At 48.6% G+C, this 22,720-nt stretch overlaps 1 protein-coding gene across 1 annotated transcript in view; it reads left to right on the forward strand.

Annotated features, from left to right (window-relative positions):
* Nucleotides 1-22,720, forward strand: part of PLEKHA7 (pleckstrin homology domain containing A7) — a 125,390-nt gene that overhangs the window by 84,928 nt on the left and 17,742 nt on the right. The window contains exons 9-17 of the mRNA XM_023522143.1: nt 1,335-1,857; nt 2,408-2,494; nt 5,095-5,148; nt 14,508-14,576; nt 14,752-14,832; nt 15,427-15,576; nt 16,173-16,274; nt 21,149-21,257; nt 21,402-21,628. Coding sequence (XP_023377911.1) covers nt 1,335-1,857; nt 2,408-2,494; nt 5,095-5,148; nt 14,508-14,576; nt 14,752-14,832; nt 15,427-15,576; nt 16,173-16,274; nt 21,149-21,257; nt 21,402-21,628 — 1,402 coding nt within the window. The remainder of the gene's footprint in view (nt 1-1,334; nt 1,858-2,407; nt 2,495-5,094; nt 5,149-14,507; nt 14,577-14,751; nt 14,833-15,426; nt 15,577-16,172; nt 16,275-21,148; nt 21,258-21,401; nt 21,629-22,720) is intronic.

Genomic DNA, 22,720 nt, shown 5'->3' on the forward strand with positions numbered 1-22,720 from the left:
GACAATACAACAGAATGTGACACACATTTCCTGCCCTCCAAGGATTTACAGCCTTGGCTGGGGGAGAGATGTCTTGCAGGTATGAAAAGGTTATGTCGGTACAGGACCTTGGAAAAGTTACAGACCATACAATAAGTAGGTCAGAGCAGAACAAGAACCCTTGAGGGCTGTGGCATTGCGGAAGGTCTCCGTGGAAGAGGCATGGGACAGGGTCCTGGAGAATGAGTGATATGAGGGTGAATAGGGCGACGGGTAAGGGAGGGAAAGACAATATTATGAGAATGAGAGATGAGAAGGGAGCACCCCACTGGTGGAGTGACTTCTGTGTGTCAAGCATGGAGCCTTCATTCTCTTGTCTCATTTACTCTTCAGAACAGCATCAGAGAATGCCGTTCTCTTGTCACAGGCAAGGAAGCTGAGGCTCAGAGCAGTCAGGCAGGTTGCCTGGGGTCACATAGCCGGTGGATTAGGTAGAGCTAGGATTCAACCCCAGGTTTGACTGCCTCTGCTTTTTCCACCATGAGAAGTTGCCCAGGGGTGTAGGAGGCCGGGCGGGATGCAGGTGAGGCTCTCAGGCTTCAGTTAGTACAGGGCTGTGCCTGTGGCGGGTGCCTCCGTACATGTTGGGCCCTAGACGCCTGGCTTCTCCCTGCCCAGTCCTGGCCCCAGTAGGAGGAGCAGTGGAAAAACAGCAGGACTGCAAGGTGGGTTGAGATCAGGTGCTAGAGAGCTATGAGTACCAGGTGAAGGGGTTTAGATTTTATTTCATAAGCAATGGGGAGCCACTGAAGTTTTTGGAGCCCAGGAGTGATTGGAGCCAGGCAGTACAGTGTATAAACGACTTAGGAAGGACTCAAGGTTGTCTGGGGGAGATCACTAACCCGTATGTGGGTTAGAGCAGTAGAGAGAGAAAGGAACTGATGGCAGCCACTTTTTAAAGTACCTCCAGAACTTAGTGCAGAAGGAAAGTCTTAGTGACCTGGAGAATTGTGAGATGCTTCCTAGAAATATGCACACCCACTAGAAAAGACGATGGGTCAAGTAAGAGGGAGGAGAGGCAGGATTAATCATGCTGCATTTGAAGTGACGGGCGTGGGGCAGATAAGTCGGCCTGGTGAAGGGCTGACTCTTCAAGGCTGACGGGGAAAAATTGGTTTGGAGTCCTCTGCCAGGGGAGAAAGAGACAAAAGTCCTGGATGTCTGCTTTGATTGTTCTTTGGGGTTCTTACAGGGCTCCCTCACCTGCCTGGCTTCGTACATTTACCTAGCTATGTTTCCAGAAGCCTGGCAGACCCTTGCTGATCGTCTTACCTGTCCTCCTCCTCTCTCCTCAGCCTGCCGCCAGACCAGACCCTTCCTCGCCAGGGTCCTAGCCAGTCTCTGTCCTTCCCAGAAAACTATCAGACTCTACCCAAGAGCACCCGGCACCCCTCAGGGGGCTCCTCGCCCCCTCCCCGCAACCTGCCAAGTGACTACAAGTATGCGCAAGACCGAGCCAGCCACCTGAAGATGTCGAGTGAGGAGCGCCGGGCACACCGCGATGGCACCGTCTGGCAGCTGTACGAGTGGCAGCAGCGCCAGCAGTTCCGACACGGCAGCCCCACAGCGCCAATCTCTGCGGGCTCCCCGGAGCTCACGGACCAGGGCCGGAGCAGGAGCATGCTGGAGGTGCCCCGCTCCATCTCTGTGCCTCCGTCTCCCTCGGACCTCCCTCCCCCGGGGCCTCCCAGGGTCTTCCCGCCCCGGCGGCCACACACACCAGCAGAGAGGGTCACCGTGAAGCCACCAGACCAGAGAAGGAGCGTGGACATCTCGTTGGGGGACTCTCCCAGGAAGGCGTGGGGCCATGCCACCAAGGTGAGGCTCGAGCCCTGCCTGGCTCCCAGGGTCCAGGATTAGGGTGTCAGGAGCCTCACCTGGTTTAAACACAAATTTGAGCAATTTTGGGTAATGATAGGTAACATTTATACAGTAGTTTTAGGTGCCAGGTGTAGTACTAAAGGATTTAATTCTTACAGCAGCTCTAAGAAGTAGGTGCTATTATTATGCCCATTTCACAGATGAGAATTCTCAAGGCATTAAGAGGTAAGCAGCTTGCTTAGGGTCGCACAACTAGACGTCTGCTTGCCTGTAGCTTAGAAGATGGGAAAAGAGGTCTGCTTTCAATCGGTTCAATTATTTATTATAACCCAACTTAATTCAAGCTCTCCACGGGCTTTCACAGTTTACCACTGCTATAACCTGGTGAGAAAGTGTATATCTCCCTTTTACAGATGAAGAGCCTGAGGCTCAGAGAGGTGAAGTGCTGTGTGGCAGGCTGCCCTGGTAGCAAGTGGCAGAGGCTCTGGCCTCAGCCCTGGCCTCCTTGCCCGGCCTTCAGTGTGACTTCTTGTCTCTCTACCTGCAGAACTCCTCTCACGTGGACCGACGCTCCATGCCCTCCATGGGTTACATGACCCACACTGTCAGTGCCCCCAGTTTACATGGAAAATCGGTAAGCATGCCTTCGTCTCCCCTTCTAGGCGAACGATATGAGACATCCTGCAAAGGGGGTAATCTCCAGTGTTTTGCCCTGAGCCGGTCAAATGCAGTTTGCAGGGCAGTTTTCAACCCTCATTTTAGAGCCGAGGGAATTCCGGCTCTGATAAGTCAAACGACTTGCTCAGGGTTACCCAGCCGGCATTGAGTTTTTCCCAGATCCAGTGAAGTGCTTGGGGAAGTGGTGGAGAATGTGGGCTCTCCTTCTCTTTCAGGCAGCATTTTCTAGCCACCTGCCTTTTTCACATTAGCTCCTCTCCTTTCTGCCTGGTCCTTGCTTTGATTAGTGAACAGTCTTAAAAGTGTGGGTCTGGGTTGCTGTTTCCTGAAAGAACTTCCTGCAGCCCATTTTCTGCCAGTGAGTTTATTTGTCCTAATGACAGGAATAATGTAATAATTGCTTACTGGTGTCTCGTCAGTGCTGTCCTGGCACTGGGGTGAAGAGTAATTATAGTGCCGTGCTCCTGTGGTGGCTAATTTCCTCGATGTGTCTGTACACCTGCAGCTGGAGGAGCTCTCTCAGCTTCTCACCCGGTTACGGCGGCACCAGGCCAAGTTGGCCAGTGTGCGAAATTTCGCCGTCGGCCAGTTACTGCAGCACCAGCTGACCTTTCCCACCTGCCAGGTCAGCGCTCGCTGGTGGGCTCTCTCAGGGCCGGGGGCCATCTTGGGGGCAAGGGAGTGACATGCTGGCCCGTGTTCCCTTGTGCCCGCGCTCTAGTCTGTACTTGTTGTCTGGCTCTCTCCCTCGTTCCCTGCCTGTTTGCTTCTGATGCTACCGCCAGACACTGTGCAGCAGTGGTGGCGCCCGCACCTGGGTGCCAGGGAAGAGGCTGCATGTGGTGCGAGGGACCTGAATGGTGGCTTCTCTGGCTGTGAGTAGTGACTGCCAGGCTGGCGTGTGTGGTCATGTCTAAAAGGCTGTGCTGGCTGTCGTCCTTGTTGCCACCTTGGGCACTCCTTTGGGATGCTGAAAGGTGTGTGTAAACCAGGAGGGAGAAGGCAGAGTGCCCTACTGATTGACAGCATCCTCACATCCTTGACCCTGGTGAACCTCAGAGTAACCTGGGGGAGGTCAGATAGGACAGGAGGTACTGCCACACACCAGGCAGTGGATCAAGAAGGGGGCGTGACTTGCCCGGGATCCCTCAGCTAGAGCCAAAACTCAGGTCCTGTCTGCACAGCATTCTTAACTTTCCAGAACGTGAGGGTTTGCGGACAGTCTCCTCGGGGAGTGGCCAGACATTCGCTGTCCCAGGCATCTTGGGCAGCTTGAAGGAGATGCTGGTCCCTCTGAGCTGCATAGAAATAGGCAGAAAGTAGATCAGGAGATCACGTAATGTGATTGTCTCCTTCCTTACCTGTCTTGTTTTAGTGGGGCCCTAGGCACTCAGGAAATGTATTTGGAAAAATGAATGTAAGGGAACACTTACAAAAACTGTAAGCTATGAATTTGGGAGATTTTTAATAACATTCCTCTACTCTGTCCTCCTTACCGCTGTGGGAAGTTTATAGGGACTGGCCGATTAAAGAAGTAGGGATGAATAAGGGGACAGTTTAGGGATAGAAATAAGATCTTGCAAGCCACTAGTGTCCCTGGCAATGGTCCTCCAGGCCTTTTCATGCTTAAAAGCACTGCTTGAACACTTCACATTGTTTATTTGTATATTTGTTTTACATCGGAGTTGTAAATGGGCACCACCTTCTCAGACCCGGCTTACGTTGGCTTGTTGGGAGGCCTCTTAGTGTGCTAAGAAGGTGGTGCCTGGACTGCTTTTCTTAAGTTTTCACAGCCCCTCTGCCTCACAGTTAGCTTCTGTGATCTGTTACGTGGGAAGCATGAGTTCTAGGAAATCACTTTTCCTTATTCTTACTTTTCCTGATAATTATTCTGAAGAACTCGACAGGCTGTCAGAGGTGACACAAGCAGATAGGTCTGACATTAGACCTTCCTTGACTAGCTCCTGACGTGGCTACATTGGCTCCACCCTGAGCAAAGGAAGCCAAAACTTCAGAAAACTTCCAGCGGCTGCTAGTGTTCATTGTTCTGAAATCCAAGGTCATAAAGGACCTCCCCGGGTATCCTAGGTCAGCTCCCTGCCTCTTTCAGGCATTTATCCATACGAATTGGGGTCATTTTGCTTCATGCATGTGAATGACCCATTGCAAAAGTTTGATGGCAAGAATCGGAGCAGAGGTAATCGATGAGCCCCTAGCTCAGGTGTGGCATGTCCTCTTCCAAGTAGACTTGTCAAGAGATCACCTCCACCTCAGTGGCATTGCTGTCCTAGCCCTCTGGTGGGATGTGTGTCCCCTCAACTAATGAGGGCACTAGTTGGCTTTCCCTACAGTGACCTGCAAGATCCACCGTGCTGAAAGAGGGCTCTGAACTGCACTGAGACATATGCGCTTCCTCTGTGGTCCTGGATGTTTTGGTCTGCTGTGGTCCCTTGTCCCTGAAGCTGTGCAATGTAAATAATTCATACATGACACCCTGAGTTATAGAAACCCTTGGTGTTCATAACTGGCTTTTTTGTTTCTATGCTTCACTTGAAGGCTGATGATACCTACCTCCAGCTGAAAAAAGACCTGGAGTATCTGGACCTAAAGGTGAGTAACATCTGGGTTCTTGCTTTCTTTGGGTACTCACCTTTCTGAGAGTGTCAGCCCCACGGGAGCCGAGCCCAAGCCAAAGGCAGTACAGGTGTTTACTCTAACTGTATCCTAAATGAAGATGTCTGCTGTCTGAGTCATAAGAGTTTTATTTCTTATAGCCTTAAACTCTGGGCTCAGTTTCTTGTGGATTCTGCTGTAAGGTATCTGACTTACAGAATGAGGACACAGGATTTTAATTTCTTTCTGTCCATGGTCAAAGCCAAAAGGTTCCTCCAGATGATAACCAATTGCTTCTTCAGAACTTCCAGTGGTGCGGGGGTGAGTTTTGTTTATAGGGCGCCACTGATGTGTGTTTTCAGCTTCAAGTAGTTTGGTAGATTGTTTGCTGTTGGGGGAGAAGGTTCCGCATGGAATTATGTGGCTCTAAAGGGCTCTGTAGTATCCCATTCCCATTTAGGAGATGATCACTGGACTCTTCCCTGTAGGTGATAAAGCTTCAGGCTATAAATCAGCCTCCATAGCAGAGGGAGCGAGTGAGAAGCATCCTGCCTGAAAGGGCTGCTATTGTTTCATCTGCAGAGCTCTCTGAAATTCCCCACTGTGAAGAGCACTTCTTATGCCTCAGCCATGCAACAGACTGCAAGAATGTGGCCTTTAATTTAAACTGTGGTGTGAGAGGGTGTGTGAGGGGCCCATGGAAGGACACCCAGGTGACTGCCGCAGAGGCATGCCTCCACCAATCCCTGATGGACCTGGCTTGAGATATGTTTAACATGGGAACCGTCATCCAGCTTTGTAGAAGCAGGACTATGAGCATTAGGCCTTATGGCAGCAGATGGGGGGCCTCCTCATGCTGAAGCCTTTGTTTAGAAATCGACTATTTAACTTCTTGGTCTGCTGAATGCTTGCTGTGTACCCAGCCATGGAGGAACTGAGGGGAGATGCAAAAGAAAAATTGAAGCTCTCTGGGTTAGGGATAGAAAATATCCCTCAAATAACAGTGAGTGTGCAAAGATCCATGTGGCCCAGTGCTCAGAGCTGAGATAATGAAGGTGACTGTGGGTTGCAGTGCGGGGAAGGCTTCCGGAGGAGGCGGCATGTACGTGGAGCCTTGAAGAGCCAAAGGGTTCGGGTTGGGGATAAAGGGAAGGGGACGGCCAGAGCCCAAGAGAACTAGGGTGAGGATGGTGCGGCTAGGGCAGCGAGGGAGGTAGGGACAGGTCATCCAGGTTCCCAATTCTATCCCAGGCTTTTGGAAGGAAGGTGCAGTGAGCAAAAGTCTGACTTGGCTTTGGACATGAGCAAAACAAGGTTCTCTCACAACCAGTGCACATTAAGCTTATGTGGCGTGAGTGTAGTAGTGATGCCTCAGGGTACACAGTGCTCAGCATGGTGGGGTGGGCTAAGTGGGCAGTCCAGCCCATCCTCCTGGGCCCTGATGGGGCAGGGCAGGGTCCTTCCACCACACCCACCATCCCCACTGGGCCTGGGGAGAGGTCCACCAGCCCCCAGCCTACAGCTGCCCTGCATGCTGCCACATCCACAGTCCCTGGCCTTCCTGACCACCAGTCACCACGTCGCCTGCTCGGTTCTTCTCACTCCTGCCCTGGGGCCATGCATTCGTCACAGAAGTATTAGAGCATCCACCTACCGCGGCCCCTGGCAGAGGCTTGGCTCAGCAGCTACACAGGTGTACCATGAAACACTCTTCACAGTACTTGATGCACAGTGCAGGAAAGAATAAAGTGCCTGAGCCAGAATTAGTGGGAATACCTGTCTTCTGGTTCTCGTTTGTATTGGATAGCTGAAACTTACAGTTGGCCCTCCTGGAAGGAAGATCCAGCTCAGGTTTGTTTAATTTCAATATTGTAGAATTTAGTTAAAGAGGATTTAGAGAGAGAAAAACTGAGGCACAGGATAGAAGAGCAGAGCCAAGAGTTCCTGTGTGTCCCGACCCCCAACAGAAGCTAATAACAATAGAGGGCATAATGTGTGCCAGCGACTGTGTTTTACTCCTATTAAGTTTGTAACCCCGCAGTAGCCCTGGAAGAGAGGTGATGGCATCTGTTGGTTACTGGGGCTCATAGAGATAAATGGCTTTCCCAGGACCACATAAGTAGTTACTGGGAAGTCTGTATTTGGGTGTCGCTCTGACTCTGAAGCTCATGTTCTTAATCGCCTTGCCTCCCAGCCCCTCTTAAAATGCTGCTTCTACTACTGTGGACCCAGAGGAACTGAGTTTCTGATGGAACTGAGCCAGGAAATGTGTTCGATGTGATAGAGGCAAGGTGCACCCCTGGGGTGTTTCACTAGCTAGGAGCTGTGTGTGCCCAGAACATCAGTAATTGTAAATTGTCACTATTTGTCATGGGAAACAGTTGTGTTGATACCAAAGTTTCCCTGGCCTTATAGCTGTTGCTCCAGTTGCTGGCTCCTCTCCGAGAACTAGTCCCCCAGATGAACTACACCAGCAGCACGTGTGGGAGGAGATGTGGGGTTGGTGCTGCGTGTGAGTCATCAGTCTGGCATGGCTGCCAGGAGAGCTGACACCACCTTGGCCTCCCTCCAAGGGACAGGGTGCCCAGATCAGGGAGGCAGTGGGTCTGCTCTGACCCAGCTGGGGTTTGGGGTTCCCGGATGAGCGTCTCACCTCAAGATCCAAATGAGGGAAGGGCTGGAATCAAAGGAGAGGTGTTGAGGGCTTGCAAGAATCGTGGCTGAAGGGTGTGTTAAGCAGGATGCTTTTGTTTGCAAGTGTCTGAAGCCCCAATCAACCTGCTAAGCCAAAAAGGGAATATATGTTCCAGAGGCTGTGTACCAGGTGCTCAGGCCATGTCGTCACTTCCCTTGCCTCCACATAGCCAGGGAAGATGACCACCCACAAACCTAGGGTCACTTCCTTTCAGCCTAGCCTCTCCTGGAGTAAGGGAGAGGGGTCTCTAGTGGGAGGGCATGCTGGGCAGCAACAAATAGCAGCAGCCAGCACAGCTCCAGTGCAGAATGGTCGAAGGTAAGGGTGATTCAGGGAAGACATAGAGACAGTCTATAAAGCTCTGAAATGTTGCCCTAAGGAGAATGTAAGACCAGTGGAGAGTAGCTATAAGTTGACAGGTTTCATTTAGTAGAGGAAAGACTTCTAAAAGGATCACCACAGGTTGCGGTGAACTCCCCCTTACTGGGGTGTACCCAAGGTTAGAGAAGCACTGGGTGGGATGAGTGACTGGGTCAGGAAAATCCTGAGACCTACTGGCTCTTAAGATTCTATGACATGCTAGATATAATGAGCTGCTTATTGGCCCAGCTGAGGTCCCTGGGATGAGGGCCTCTGTGGACAGAGTTGAAAGGGCCTGGGTGTGGAGATCGTGACGAGCACAGCCTCTACCAGTAAGGAGGTGAGCCTCTTTGTAGGACAGTCTCCCTGCCTCCCCCAGGTTGGCCTATGGTACCACTTGTCCCTGCCCCAAAGGCCATGGACTTAAGAATCCAGAGCCCATTATCCCCACCATCAGCAGATGCTCAGCTTCCGGAATCGGTGGTGTTTGCTCCCCACATGTTGTGGAGGCTTTTCTTTCTGAAGTGAGCATTCCGGTCATAGTGCCAAGTGATCACACAAAGGCATGCTCCACCGGCTTAGAAGACAACTGTATTAATGTTCTTTTTAGAAATGTTTATCTCTTTGGCATTTTACTTGGTGGTGCCAGAGTAGAAAGGACTCCACATTGATTAAGAATCTGTTCCTGCCTAGCAGTGTCTGCGCACTTGACGTTCACTATCTCACGCAGTCTATCTCAGCATCTTTGAGCAATAGGAATTGTTATCTGCACCTTACCAACCAGGAACCCAAGTATTGAGAGGTAACTTCTGCAAAGTTATATGGCTGGAATTCAACCTGTGACTGACTCCACACCTGCCTTCTTTTTTCCGTGTACCATGTACTTCGCCCACCCTAAAGGTGTATTCACTGAATTGTATTTCTGGCATCAACGTGCTGCTCTTTAAGACCTGTACCCCAGCTGGGTCTGAAGTAGGTGTGTTGGGGTTCGCTGTTGACACCATGAATTGTTTTTATGTAGCTATGAAGCTAGGATGGGGAGGTGGAGGGGAGGGTATCTGCAAGCCGCTCAGGTGGTGCCTTTGTAGGTAGAGCAGGTTGCACTCAACCCCAGAGAGACCCTTGTCCCTGGTGAGGCAAATATCATCAGTGGCTCCAGATACCTGACCTCCAGGCTCTTTCTGACTATTTGAGCCTGAGATCAAGGCTTCTCTGTCCAGGGTCTGTTTCCCTGAACAAAGTTAAGAGCAAAGTTTCTTAAATTGTGATCAGGATCACCTGAGAGCTCGATTAAAAAAAAAAATTGTGGATCTGGAGGGTTCTGTTGAATTAGAGCCTCTGGAGATGTACTCAGAATTCTGCATTTTTAAAAATTAAGCTTCGGGGTGACTCTTGTGCATACTAAAATTTGAGGTCTGTTGTTCTGGAGCAGAGATTATTAACCTGGGCCATGAGCTAAAACAACGAGGGGAGCCATTTAGTTGAATATCGGTGATTGGACCCTATCCCTTAGAGACTCTGATTTAATTGATAACACTCAGATATTACTCTTAAAAAACAAACAAACAAAAACAAACAAAAAACCTCCCTACGTGTTTCTAATGTGTAGCCATGGTTGAGAAACATTGTTTCACAGCAGTGGTTCTCAAAGTGTGATGCCAGACCAGCGGCATCAGCAATACCTGCAAATTTACTAGAAATGCAAAGTCTTGAGTCCCATCCCAGACCTGCTCAGTAGCAACCTCTGGGAGTAAGGGCCAGAAAATTTGAATATTAAAAGCTTGTCAGTTGATTCCAAAGCATGCTAAAATTTGAGAGCCACTTTTAAGAATCCCGATGCCCAGGCCAACTACATCCAAGTCTCATGGAGTTGGGACTCAGGCATCAGTATTTGTAAAAGCTCCTGTGTGATTCCAGTGTTCAAGCCAGGGCTGAGATGCACTGTTGTAGTGGGTCGGACAGTCCTTCCCCAAAGGAGCTGTAAGCATTTGGGACCATTGGTAAGACATAATTATTTAGATGCAGCACAGGTGTGGTGGAGGCGAGGGTCTCAGAGACTAATGATGGTTCTGCTCTAAAGTAAATATTTGGTACCTTACAGCAGGGGTCCCCAACCCCTGGGCCACGCCTGTTAGGAACCAGGCCACACAGCAGGTGAGTGGTAGGCAAGTGAGCAAAGCTTCATTTGTACTTGCAGCCGCTCCCCAGAGCTAGCGTCACTGCCTCAGCTCCACCTCAGATCATCAGGCATTAGATTCTCATAGGAGCACCAGTCCCTGGTGCCAAAAAGGTTGGGAACCACTGCCTTACAGTATGTGAAGAGGGAGGACAAAGCAGGAGCAAAGTTCCCTCTTACCTTCTGCGGCAGTACCTGGAAGGAGATGGGCAATTGAACTTGGCATTCTCATGTAAGGTAGCCTGCACAAAGATCCTTCAGGCAGAACTTATTATTCTCCATTTCATAGACATGGGTACTGAACTCCAGAAAGGTCCAACAGCTGGGAAGCAACCCGGGCAGACTGAGACCCAGTCACTGAATTGGAGAGCTCCACATTCTCGAGATTCCCCTTGCCAGTTCCCCAAATTCTGGCTCTTTCAAGTGTCATTTGATGTCTCACCTGTTACGTTTTGTTGTATTTGCCTTTTTTGTTTGGAACAGATAAAAAATAATGAACCTTTGATCAACGTGCTTTACAAAGTGCTGAAGAAGTCAGCACTGGGCTGTCGGCCCAGGAGAAGCGTAAGATGATCTGATCTGTGTCTCCAAGCGGGGCCATTCCATTGCTTCTGGCTCAGTGCCGACTCCATCACTTGCTTAACCAGGGGCCCTCCTGACCACCCCCAGGCTTCCTGCAAGTCATTTCGGTTTATTTTCTTTCTATTCAAGCTCCCTTCAGAGTTGTGGCTGGTGCATCAGGCTGAGCCTCTCATCTGTGGCGTTCTGTGACTCCATCCTTTGTGTTGCCACAGGGGTGGGGGTTGGGGGGACTTGCCTAGCTTGCTACTAGCTTGTGCTGTGTTCCCATTCTTGCTCGTCTGCCTCCATGATGCGGGCTGACCTAGACAGAGACCAGCATGGTCTGGGTAGTCAAGCATGAGTTCCTTGGGAGGGAGCAGCAGTTCTTGGTCACATTGGAGGATCCGGGGTGTCCTCAGATTCCACCATGGCCCTGGGATTGGGGTGGCTCTTCGGAGCAGGATGTTGATGTCTAGAGCTGGACTAGAACAAAATAGGTGTCTCCCACCCCACCCCCTCCCCCCGACTGATGCAGAAGTACTGAGTGAAATATGGCCAGCTGTTGCATTCCAGGGGAGCCTGCAGGCTGGGAAGCAGGTGCTGAGTCCAGTCATCTCGGATTCTGAGGAAAGGTGTCTGGGGATGTGGAGGAGACTGAGATGCCTGAGTGGCCTTCGATGCCTTTCTGATGCAGACACTCTTTCAAATGGATGAGTGCCCACTGACTCACTTTTTTTGGTGACGGTGATGTTGGGGACCCATAGTTGATGTTTTAAATGGATTTAAACATTGCTAACACAGAGCACAATTTTAAAAGGAAAATTAGATGTCACACACTACTGGATATGTCTTAGTAGCCTCAGCTGTTTGGAAAAAGATAAATTCGGAAGCTTAAAGGACCCCTGAGCTGTATAACCACTATCACGAAGCCCACACTCTAAGGCCCGTGGCCTTTACACCGTAGGAGGGGGTGTCGGCCCTGAGCACAGCCAACTCACCTTGCTTTGCTACATTCACAGACTCACTAAGCAGATGTATGGTGGGCCCTGGCTGGGCTTTGAGGATACGCAGAAAGTAGGTCAGAGTCCCCACCACCACCCCTAATTTGGTTAGTATCTAGTGAGGGGAGACAGAATGTATCACCTGATGTACTAAGGCCCAGTAGTTATGGGAGACACAAGAAGTGGGCGGGTTTCCCCTGAAGGGCACCAAACCCAGCTAGAGGGAGGGAGACGGGGAGAAGCACCAAGAGTGTCACCTGTGTTGATTTCCTAATTCTAACAGACTCAATGTGAGTTCCAATTCGTAACCCGCAGTGCTTTAAAAGCAGCACATTAAAAGGGGGCAAGAGAAAGCTACCTCTTAGGAAAGAGGGTCTGCGAATATCCTGAGACATAAAAGAAACATAATGTCAATCTAAAATAAAAATTAAGGCCCAGAAATTTGAGAGTATTTATCAAGAAGCAAATAGTCCTAAAACACTAGCTTCTGAGAAATTCCCTATTATTGATTTTTATAATGACTATGATTCATCCAAAAAGTTGAATTTATATTCAGTATTCTGCGAAGGCAGCGAAGGGCATACTTTTAGTAAGCTTTCCATCAAAAAGTTTAAAAGATTTGGCTTTCTCAAAATGCCTTTTTTGTGTAGAATACATCATTTCTGATGGTGCTGGATAAATGAGGCATCGCTCAATTAGATTCTGTGCCTTGCTATTTCAGCATCAAAAAGATATCATCTGTAAAAAGCTTCAGTGAAATAAGGTGAAGAGTTTTGCTAGGAGGAAGCATCTCCAAAGCATATCTCATTTTGAAAATGATTCTTTCCCAGGAAGCGAGCCAAGAGTCAGCCCCTTGGAGGGTAAACAAACTCATTGCCCTCTGCTTTGATGGACTTGTGACACAGTGAAGACTCCCCTGCCTTTACCTGCTGGGTTCTCCGGAGTTTAAAGGCCTAAGTCCTGCCTGTCTGTGGTTCACCAGCATTAATGCCACTCTTCCCCTCTCCCTCTGCCCTTGCAGGAGCCAGCACAGTCTGTTTGTGTGTGATTGCTGTAGTCACTGTGTTCGTGACTGTGTGTATTGTGTATGTACACATAATCTCCCAGTTCGAAGAGCAGAATTTGGCTGGAGTTCTGCTTTTTCCAGGAACAATACAGCATTGACCTATAAGTCTTTTCTTTTGGCCTACCCGCAATACAATAAGCATTTGCCAAGTACCTTCCAGTGTGCCAGGCCTTATGCTCTAGGCTAACTTTACCAAGATAAAAAAAAGACAGTGGTCCCTGCCCTCTACTATGTGACCAAAGGGGACATGGGAATGGGTGGGTGTGGGTCTGCAGCCAGACTCAGTCCTCAGGCCAAGGCATGGAGAGGGTATTCTCCCTTGATCTTTGGGTTTATTGACGATGATTGTCAGGGAGAGAGGAAGTGCAGGACAGTTGGGCACATGGGTGGCAAGAGTACTGAGAAGAATGATTGCTAATATATTTCTGCTTCAGATTCACATTTACAAACTTACTGGACCACCCAGATGGAGTGGGGGGAAAGCAAGGACCATCTCTCCAGGAGTTGTCTATCCATCCACACTGGAACCCTCTGCATAGTATACATGCCACCTATCTCAGCCATGGTTAGCCACATCCTGCATGTCCCTGGTCAGATGTGCAAAATGGAGTTCAGTGAAACAGCCTTCCCTACACAGGGCACATTCAGCCTGGCCATTCCTGACCGTGGCTTGGCCATGGAGGGGACATCTGTGAAAAAGTCTCCCCTCCCTTGCACAGCTTTTGGCAAGAAGAAGATTTGGGGGAAATGAAAAATGGGCTAAAGACTCAGATTTAGCTTCATGGGGGTCAGTGAAAGATGGACAACATGTTGCCCATATTGGGTCAAAAGAGGGATGGGAAATGAAATTCTACCGGCACATAAGTTTGGCTGATTTTTGTCTACTGCTTCGTGGTTTCCTTTCTTCAGAGGGCAGGGTAGCTTGTAACTTACACAAGTACAACCTAGCCCCAGTCTTTCAGGGATCACTTGAAAACCCCAGCCAGGAATTGTCCAGGTTTCTTCTTCCCTTGGCCAGATCCTCTTTGCAAATAATATAGAATGAAGAAGGCTGACCTTACTCATGGGAGGTGGGCTGTTCAGAAACTTCCTTAAACGAAGGCTTGACAATGCCTAGAGGATTTGCTTGTTCCTTCTCGTCCACCCACCCCACTGCCCTGGACAGGGGTCATGGATTTCCATCACTTGTGTTTGACCCCAGATTTGGTAGCAAAACTCTCTTACTGGTGGCAAATATTCCAAGATTCATATTGAACTCATTTGAGCAAGTACAAGCTTCTACAGTTAATACTGTAACTTGAACATCTACATTTTCTTTGAAAAGTTTACAAGGGCTACTAGGATTACAAAAAGATTTTGGTTTTTGCCCCTTCTGTGCCGTGACCTTACTTGCCACTGCCAAGATCTCCACGCCCATCCATCGTGAGCTAACTTTCCTTCCCGAGTTCCTATCTCAAACCCCATGGTTAAATCTCCTTTAAATTGTTCACCTCCCAGATGACAGGCCGGGACCTTCTCAAAGATCGAAGCCTGAAGCCAGTGAAGATTGCTGAGAGCGATATTGACGTGAGTGACCAGAGTGACAGGCTGACCCCTCAGCTGCCTGCTGCCCTCAGACCCGGGGTGGGCAGCTTCAGGCAGAGTTTGGATGATTCCATAGCCAAAGACTTTCTGATAACACTGCAGGGCCAGCCCCTTTCCTCACCATCCCAGGCTCTCTCCAACCTGTTCTTGCTCACAGGTCAAACTGAGCATCTTCTGTGAACAAGACAGGATCCTCCAGGACTTGGAAGACAAGATACGAGCCCTCAAGGAGAACAAAGTATGTATCAGTTTTGCATGATCTTAGGCTGGTGGAGTGGAGGTTTGTCTTTTCTCAGTCATAGACCAGATTGTATCAAACGACACGTTGTATCAAACGACATCTTCTAGGTTCTAGGCTATGGAGGAAGGAAGTCTGGATGGGAGGGCAGGAATGGGCTGGGGCAGAATGGAGGGGGCCACTGATATTTAGCCTCTTAGACACTTATTGTTATTTTTTTTCTTTATTACATTTTAACAAGGCATTATATTTGTGATGCTGAAGGTTTATAACATGGCCTTTGTCCCAGGAGCTTAGTTTTCCACCAACTCTGATTTATCCTCATTGTTTATCCTATAAGGAGTTGATGGCCTTGTGCCTACTTTGTAGATGAGGAAACTAAGGCACAGAGCTGTTAGATGACTTGCTCCAGGCCACTCAGTGGGCAGGGTCAGAGCTGGAACCAGAAGCCCTGACTCTCAGGCCCCAGCTGGACACTGGCCCCTTCAGCCACAGTTAGAATCCAGCAGGTTTGTTTAGTTGCTGGGATGGTGTGGGGAGGCCTCCAGGGACTGTCCTGCTATTGTCTTGCTCTTTGACCCTTGCCTGGTGCAGGACCAGCTAGAGTCTGTGCTGGAGGTGTTGCACAGACAGATGGATCAGTACCGAGACCAGCCCCAGCACCTTGAGAAGATTGCCTACCAGCAGAGATTGCTGCAGGAGGACCTTGTCCACATCCGGGCAGAGCTCTCCAGAGAGTCCACTGTGTGTAGAGGGTGTGGTGGGTGGCAGACACTCCCCCTCAGGTCGGGCTGGGCAGGGGGCTGCTGTTCTCATCTCCCAAACTATAGTTGAATTTGCCAATTCAGAGGCGAGAGTCTTGAGTACCAGAACTTCTGCAGGCTGCCTCCTGACAGTAGCTTACCTTGTCTAGAGGTAACATATCTATCTCTACCAGTGCCTTTGGGTCCTTTGCATCAGTGACTCCTGGATGGCTGTTGTGGCACCCAAAGGACCAGATTTCTCACACCAACCTGCAAGGCTATTCCCTGCTCTGTGTACAGTTAATTTGAAGACATCAGAATTTCCACTTTATTCGTTCCTCTGATGTGATACAGGCCCTTTTTGCCAGGGCTGGGAACCAAAGCATCCCCAAAGGTAGAAGAGGGGACAGTACATGTGGCCAGAGTCAGAGTGATGAGAAGACAACCCTTGTCTCTCACCAGGCCTGCCCAAGACCTATGGGACACCCCTTCCCTCTTCCCCTGGCTGGGTCAGCAGTGGTCAGGAGCATAGGTGCTCATGAGGCTTCTGGGGGCCAGGGGACAACTAAGAATCAGAAGTGTTTCCTTGGCCAACAGGAGATGGAAAATGCCTGGAATGAGTATCTGAAGTTGGAGAGTGATGTGGGACAGCTGAAGCAGACCCTACAGGAGCAGCACAGAAGAGCCTTTTTTTTCCAGGTGACCCAAGGGCTCTTCATCTCCTCTGAGCTCTGATTTCTTCTGAGAGCCCCACCCAGGGCCTTCTCTTTCTCCACCCGGACGCAGCCAGCTCCCTACCCCAAGCTCTCCCTTGGGGATCCCATCCCCTAACCAGGCTGTGATATTCAGCCTCCTTGCAGTTCCCCTGCCTCTCTGCTCTCAGAAACAAGTTCTCGGGCATTTTCGTAAGGGTTTTACTACTGATCATTTGGAGAAACAGCTCCAAGAGGAGACAAATACCAGCCTTGAGAGCATTATAGAGACTTGAGAGTGATCTGTGTTCCTTGGTTCTTGGCCCATCTTGGGTTCCTATTTATTCAGACAGCAGCAGGAAGCCCTGCCCACTTCCTTTCTCCGATTCCTGAAGACAGATGTTATCAAGCTTTCACCTGAGGAGGTAGTGTGAATCCAGGTCCATGGAGGTGCCTCTCGGCTCTAGGCAGTCACTAGCATTTCTGAAGGCTAGGCCTGGAGATACCCATCATTGTGGCCCCTGCCCCACTTAGGAAGGGCAGCCTTAGAGCCCTGCCTCCTCTATCCTTAAAAAGCAGGCCACCTGTTGACAGCTGCCTCTGTCCCCAAAGGTGAGAGAAGAAAGGCCCTGTGTGGTTAAACCTTGCTGCTGCCCACTGTTCCCTCACTATGGTGCCCAGCCAGGCTCTCACTCCACCCTCAATTTTATAACAAAATAACCTGTTTTCTAGCCCAACTTCAGATCTGTATCTCTTCTTTCAGGGTGCTAATATAAATTCGATTTATTTGAATTCAGCAAACATTGATTGAGGCTTCTTATGTATGAGGCACCATGCTGGGCCAGTTTTGGTGTTAGACTTGCTAATTGATGAACTAGTTCTAGGCTCTTCATTAAAATGATTAATGGGTGTGTTGATCCTCCTGATATCAGCCTCACCCCAAAAAATGACTGGAATTCGGGACTGGGAGGCTTTTCCCAGGCCTTGCTATCCCTCCACTCACTATTCTGAGCTGGTTCCAGGCAACCTGTCCAGGGCCATGTTGAGGAGACTCTTGCCTGTGGCTCAGGGCTGGCCTGCTAGGTTCCCTAGAACTTAAATGTCCCCTCTTTTCCCTAATAATTCCTCCCCCCCCTTTTTTTTTTGTATTTCCAGAACTTAGCATAGTAGCTTGAAAATACTAGATGAATATTGCTGACAAAGTCCTTGAAATGATTATTTCTGGTTACTAGTTCCTTCAACCGTCCTGTCATATCTGTCTACTTGGACTTCAATGAACCACATTAGTTTTAGCAGTAATTTTTTTTAGCATTTCATTCCTTACGTTTTTATAATTATACAAATAATAGATGACTGTATCTCTTTGAAAAGGCTAACCAATGAGAAGCAAAAAGAAAAAATAAGGTCTTCTTCCCCTTTCTGCCTCAGACCACCACCCTCCCCGCATATGTATGTCATGAGTGCCATCAGTTTGTAGCGTTGCCTTTCTGACCATTTCCTGTGCATTTCCAAACATGCACACACATAGAATTGTGTAATTTATTTGGGGATGGGAGTTGGGTTTACTTTAAGAGGAATCACACTTACACATTGTTCCATAACTCTTTTTGTCATCACCTTGCGTTGTGGGGATCTTTCCTGGAAAGATACTTCCAAATTTAAGCTGTCCAATACGGTAGCTATTTAAATTTAAACATAAATTAATCAGAATTAACTAATAATAGAAATCTCTTTCTCAGTCACACTAGAATCATTTCAGCTGCTCAGTAGCCAGCCATATGTGGCTAGTGGAGGGCTACTATATTGGACAGCACAGATGATAGAAGATTTCCATAACCTCAGAAAGTTGTGCTGGGCATTGTTGGCCTAAGTAAATGAAATCAAATTAGTTCTTAACCACTGTGTAGAATTTCATAGTCTAGATATTCTGTATTTTAATTAGCCATTCATTTTCTGATGGGCATTTTAAATTATTTGTAGTGTTTTGCTTTTATAAATGATGCCACAGTAAGCGTCTATGTAACTGCCGTTTCAACTTATTTATTAGCATTTATCTAAGCTAGGATTCTAGGAGTGGACTTGGTGAGTTGAGATGAGTATATATCTTCGTTGTTGACAGATAGCGCCAGAACACTCTCTGAAAGGCTGTACTCATTTGCTCTCTCACCCTCAGTGAATGAGAGTACTGAACCTATCTACCCACATCTCTCCAGCATTCGATGTTATCAGTCTTTTTAATTTTTGCCCGTCTACCTGCTGAAAAGGACATCTTGTTTTAATTTGCATTTATTTAATTACTGGTAGGTTAAACATCTTTTCATATAGTCATTAGCCATTTATATTTCTACAGCACCTTATTTTATGGTAATTTGGTATACAACAGGCCCAGAAACCATTTTTCCCCTCCAAAAAACAAATGGGTACAACATACAGGTTTTGTCACAGACTCACTGGAGAACTTAGCCCTGTGTGTTACTAAGACATAGGCCAGTTTGAATCCTGTTCCCTGCAGCTTGATTTCCATCCAGCTTGGTGGCGTTGCTCAATGACCTGGGAAGCTCACAGAGCCCTTCTTTGAGCCGGCTCTGTGCTAACTTCTTTGGTGTAATTCTAGGCCGGGCAAGCTGTCAGAGTCCTGAATAAAATCAATGATGCTGGAGATATGCTTATGGCCCCAAACACATTCACAGTAGTGAGGCCTGGAAACTTGCCTCCCTAAAGCCAGGTTTGGCTGTGAGAAAATTCATAGCCTTTTCAAGTAAATACGAGTGGCTTTATTTATGAAGATTTTCATGGCCACCTGGGCAGGGAAGCTAGAGGATAAAAGAACATCCAGGTAACTGGGTGAGAGGCAGTGGCAGGTGTCCCTAGTTCGGGGCGATGATTTCGGGCTTCTGCTGAGTGTAGCACACAGGAGCCTTCCTGCCCAGTGTGGTGTGAGGATACAGGAATGAAACCCCACCTCTTTGCTCCCTAAAAGCTTCCTTCAACTTGTCATTAAGTTCTGAGATTCCATCTCTCTTCGAGAAAGAGTTTCTCTGGCCTTTGCTCCTCTTCTCTTACATGTGGGGATGACAGAGAGGCAAAGTGGGGCTGGGTTGTGAACTGACAGGTAGAAGTATGCCAGGTAGACTGCCAGAGGAGGGGAGAGAAAGAGTTGATTTTTCATTCCATGTTCCTCCTTCACCTCTTCCCAGCACTCTACCTGGGGACTTCTGTTCTTGAGATAATCACATTAGCTTATACACAGACTCTGGGCTGAATAACATGTTTGTTTTAGGACGCTTGTACTTTAGAGAGGAGCTGAGCATCAAGGTCACTATTTGCTCGTCAGTCGTGAGGATGTGTGTTGGTATTGGCAAGGTGGGGAGCATATGAGAGTGTGAACCCCTTAGGAAGGAGGCCTCGGATATCTGTTGTCACGGCTGTTGGACAGTGTTCGATCACGGAATTCTATGTGATTGGTCCTTTATTCATTCAGTATACATGTACTGAGAATCTGCTGAGTACCTCATCCCGTGAGATGTGTCAGGGAACACATGGTCTAACTGCAGTATTGGACAGTTCCAGTTCTTGCATGAGAGAACTCTTCCAGTCGAGGGTGGCCAGGTGCCTTGGGGAGATGGGAATGTGAAGCCTTCCTAAGTCCACAGGGATGGACAAAGGCTGTCTTCCCCCATGGTAATTTAAAAACTGAAAGAATATTGTATTTGATGTTTAAACAACTCTGTTAAAAGGTGCCCACAATTCTTTAATCATGACAGACCCTGCTCACCTCTTTCTGGGGCCTCTTCCCAGCCGATTTCAGTTATAAGTTGTGTGCATATGGTCGTGTAGCCTGGCTCCTTCATTACTCAAAAAAAAAAAAAAAAAAGCTTTATCATATAATTCATACACTATAAAATTCACCTTTTTAAAATATTCAATTCAGTGGTTTTTAGAATATTCAGAGTTGTGAAACTGTCCCCACATTCAATTTTATAACATTTTCATCCCCCAAAAGAAACCACGTACCCATGAGCAGTTACTCCCCATCCCCACCTCCCCACCCTTGCTCTAGCCAACCACTGATCTACTTTCTGTCTATGGATTTTCCTATTCTGGACATTTCATATAAATGCAATCATACATTGTGTGCCTGGCTTCTTTCACCCAGCATAATGTTTTCAAATTCATCCACGTTGTAGCCTGTATCAGTTCTCCATTCCTTTTTATGGCCATATAGTTTCCACTGCCCATTGTACTCTTAACTGAACTTCGGATCCTGGGATTTAACTGTCCATTAAAAGATGCTCTTTATATTCCATGGATGGCGTAACCTCTAGTCCTTGCCTTCACTTTCCTTTACCCATGGTTGCCTAAGATGGTCTATTTTTTAAATCGTGGTAAAATATGCATAACAAAATTTACCACCTTGACCATTTTTAGGGGTACACTTCGGTAGTGTTAAGTGTATTCACGTCACGCGCACCCGTCTCCACAGCCCTTTCTGTCTTGCAGACCCGAACTCGGTACCCGTGAGACAACAATCCCCATTCCTCTTCTCCCCGCAGACTGCTCTTTTTAGGTACCCTGAGTACTCCAGGTCCTCACAGAAGTGGACTCAAACAGTATTTAAAGTCAGTCTATTTTTAAATTAGGTGAAAATAGGCAAGTTGGACGGGTGAGAGCTTCTTGGAAGTTCCTGTCCTGGGTTTTGGGCATCTTCCACGTCTGCACTTCCCTACAAAGCTGTGAAGCAGGCTTGGCTGTCGCCCTGGTGGGGTTCCCCAAGGGGATGCTTGAGGGCGAGGGCCCTGTCTGAAACGACAGCATGAGTCCTAAGAAGAAGCTTCGGGTAAGGAGCTCAGAAGGAAATGAACCACCACCTCGTTTCCTCAGGAGAAATCACAGATACAGAAGGATCTCTGGAGGATTGAAGATGTCATTGCAGGCCTGAGTGCGAATAAGGAGAACTTCAGAATTCTGGTGGAATCGGTCAAAAATCCGGGTGAGTGGGCCATCTTCCCGGAGGCCGGCACCCGGGTGGGTGGGATGGCCCTTGGGAGGTCAGGTCTTCATGGTGTAAGTCACTCTTCTTGTCCTCCGAGGTCTTCGTTCCATCCCACCCTTTGTTTCCCTCCACGCCCCTTAGAGAGAAAAACGGTGCCTTTGTTTCCTCACCCGCCTGTGCCTTCGCTCTCGACTTCTGAGAGCAAGCCGGCCCCGCAGCCCAGCCCCCCCACCAGCCCTGTGCGGACCCCTCTGGAGGTTCGGCTCTTCCCCCAGCTGCAGACCTACGTGCCGTACCGACCTCACCCTCCCCAGCTGAGGAAAGTGACATCCCCTCTTCAGTCACCAACCAAGACGAAGCCCAAAGTTGTAAGTATTGATGACCTGGAGCTGAGTGCCACTGTTTCCTCTCTGGCAGATAATTGTCCCTCCCTGTCCTCAGGTCAGCTTCTCTTGGGAGAGGAGCTTTGTGGGGAAATCTGGGGAGAGGACCAGCCAGAGTATTGAGCCGTGAGAAGTTAAGGAATGGTAGTATCTTGCTATTGGGTCTCAGACTCCTAGAGTTAGAAAGGCCCTTAGAGATAATCTGGCTCATCGCTCCCATTTTACAGTTGGGAAAACTGAGGCCCAGTGAGAAGTAACTGTGCTAAGTAGGTGGAATTTGTGATCTGCACCGTGCAGAGAGCTGTGTGACTGCTCCTTGCAAACCTGCAGTTACACTTGCCGTGGACAAGGAGCTCATCTCAGCAGAAGAGTCTCTTTATCTTCACCTACAGTTGAGCAGTCTGATAGATTTTAGGCTATGTTTGTCTTCGCAATAACCTTATGGAGTCTGGACAGGAAGGTCAGTATCTTCATCCCACAAATAAGAGAACTGAGGCCCAAAGGTGTTAAAATGTGCTTAAGGTCTCCATATTAGTGAATTCAGTTTATATGTCCTGGACATTCTCTGTGCCATCTGCCATCTAAATTGGACATTCAGTCATGGTCACGTAGGTCTGTGACCCATGTGTTTACCTGGGCAAACACCATAGTTACCTGGCAGAGAGAGAGTCCAAGCCCGTCACAGAGTTTGGGAGCACAGGAGACTACGGAAACAGAAGATGTGATCAGGTACCATGATAGCTCACATCCCCAGGGCTAGGCCAGCCTTGACTGGAGCACACAAGGTGTCTGATCCAAGTGCCAGAGAAGCCACAGTAGAGGGCAGCTTGGAAGGGGGTCCTCCAGGATTTTTCCAACAAAGGCTTGGAGGAGCTCTGCCTGGGCAGCATGTGTGCCTAGGACCTCTGATGAGGTCTATGTGCAGTGCTAGCTTAAACACATAAGTCCCCATACCCCAGTGCTCACCATCTACCTGCTTCCAGCCACAGCCCAGGGCCTCGAACTAGAAGACAGGTGCCAGGACCAAGTCATTGTGAATTTCTTTATCTTGAGATCTCCTTCCGTCCCAGATCTAAG

The sequence above is a fragment of the Pteropus vampyrus genome, unplaced genomic scaffold, assembly GCF_000151845.1.
Source record: "Pteropus vampyrus isolate Shadow unplaced genomic scaffold, Pvam_2.0 Scaffold334, whole genome shotgun sequence".
NCBI lineage: Eukaryota > Metazoa > Chordata > Mammalia > Chiroptera > Pteropodidae > Pteropus > Pteropus vampyrus.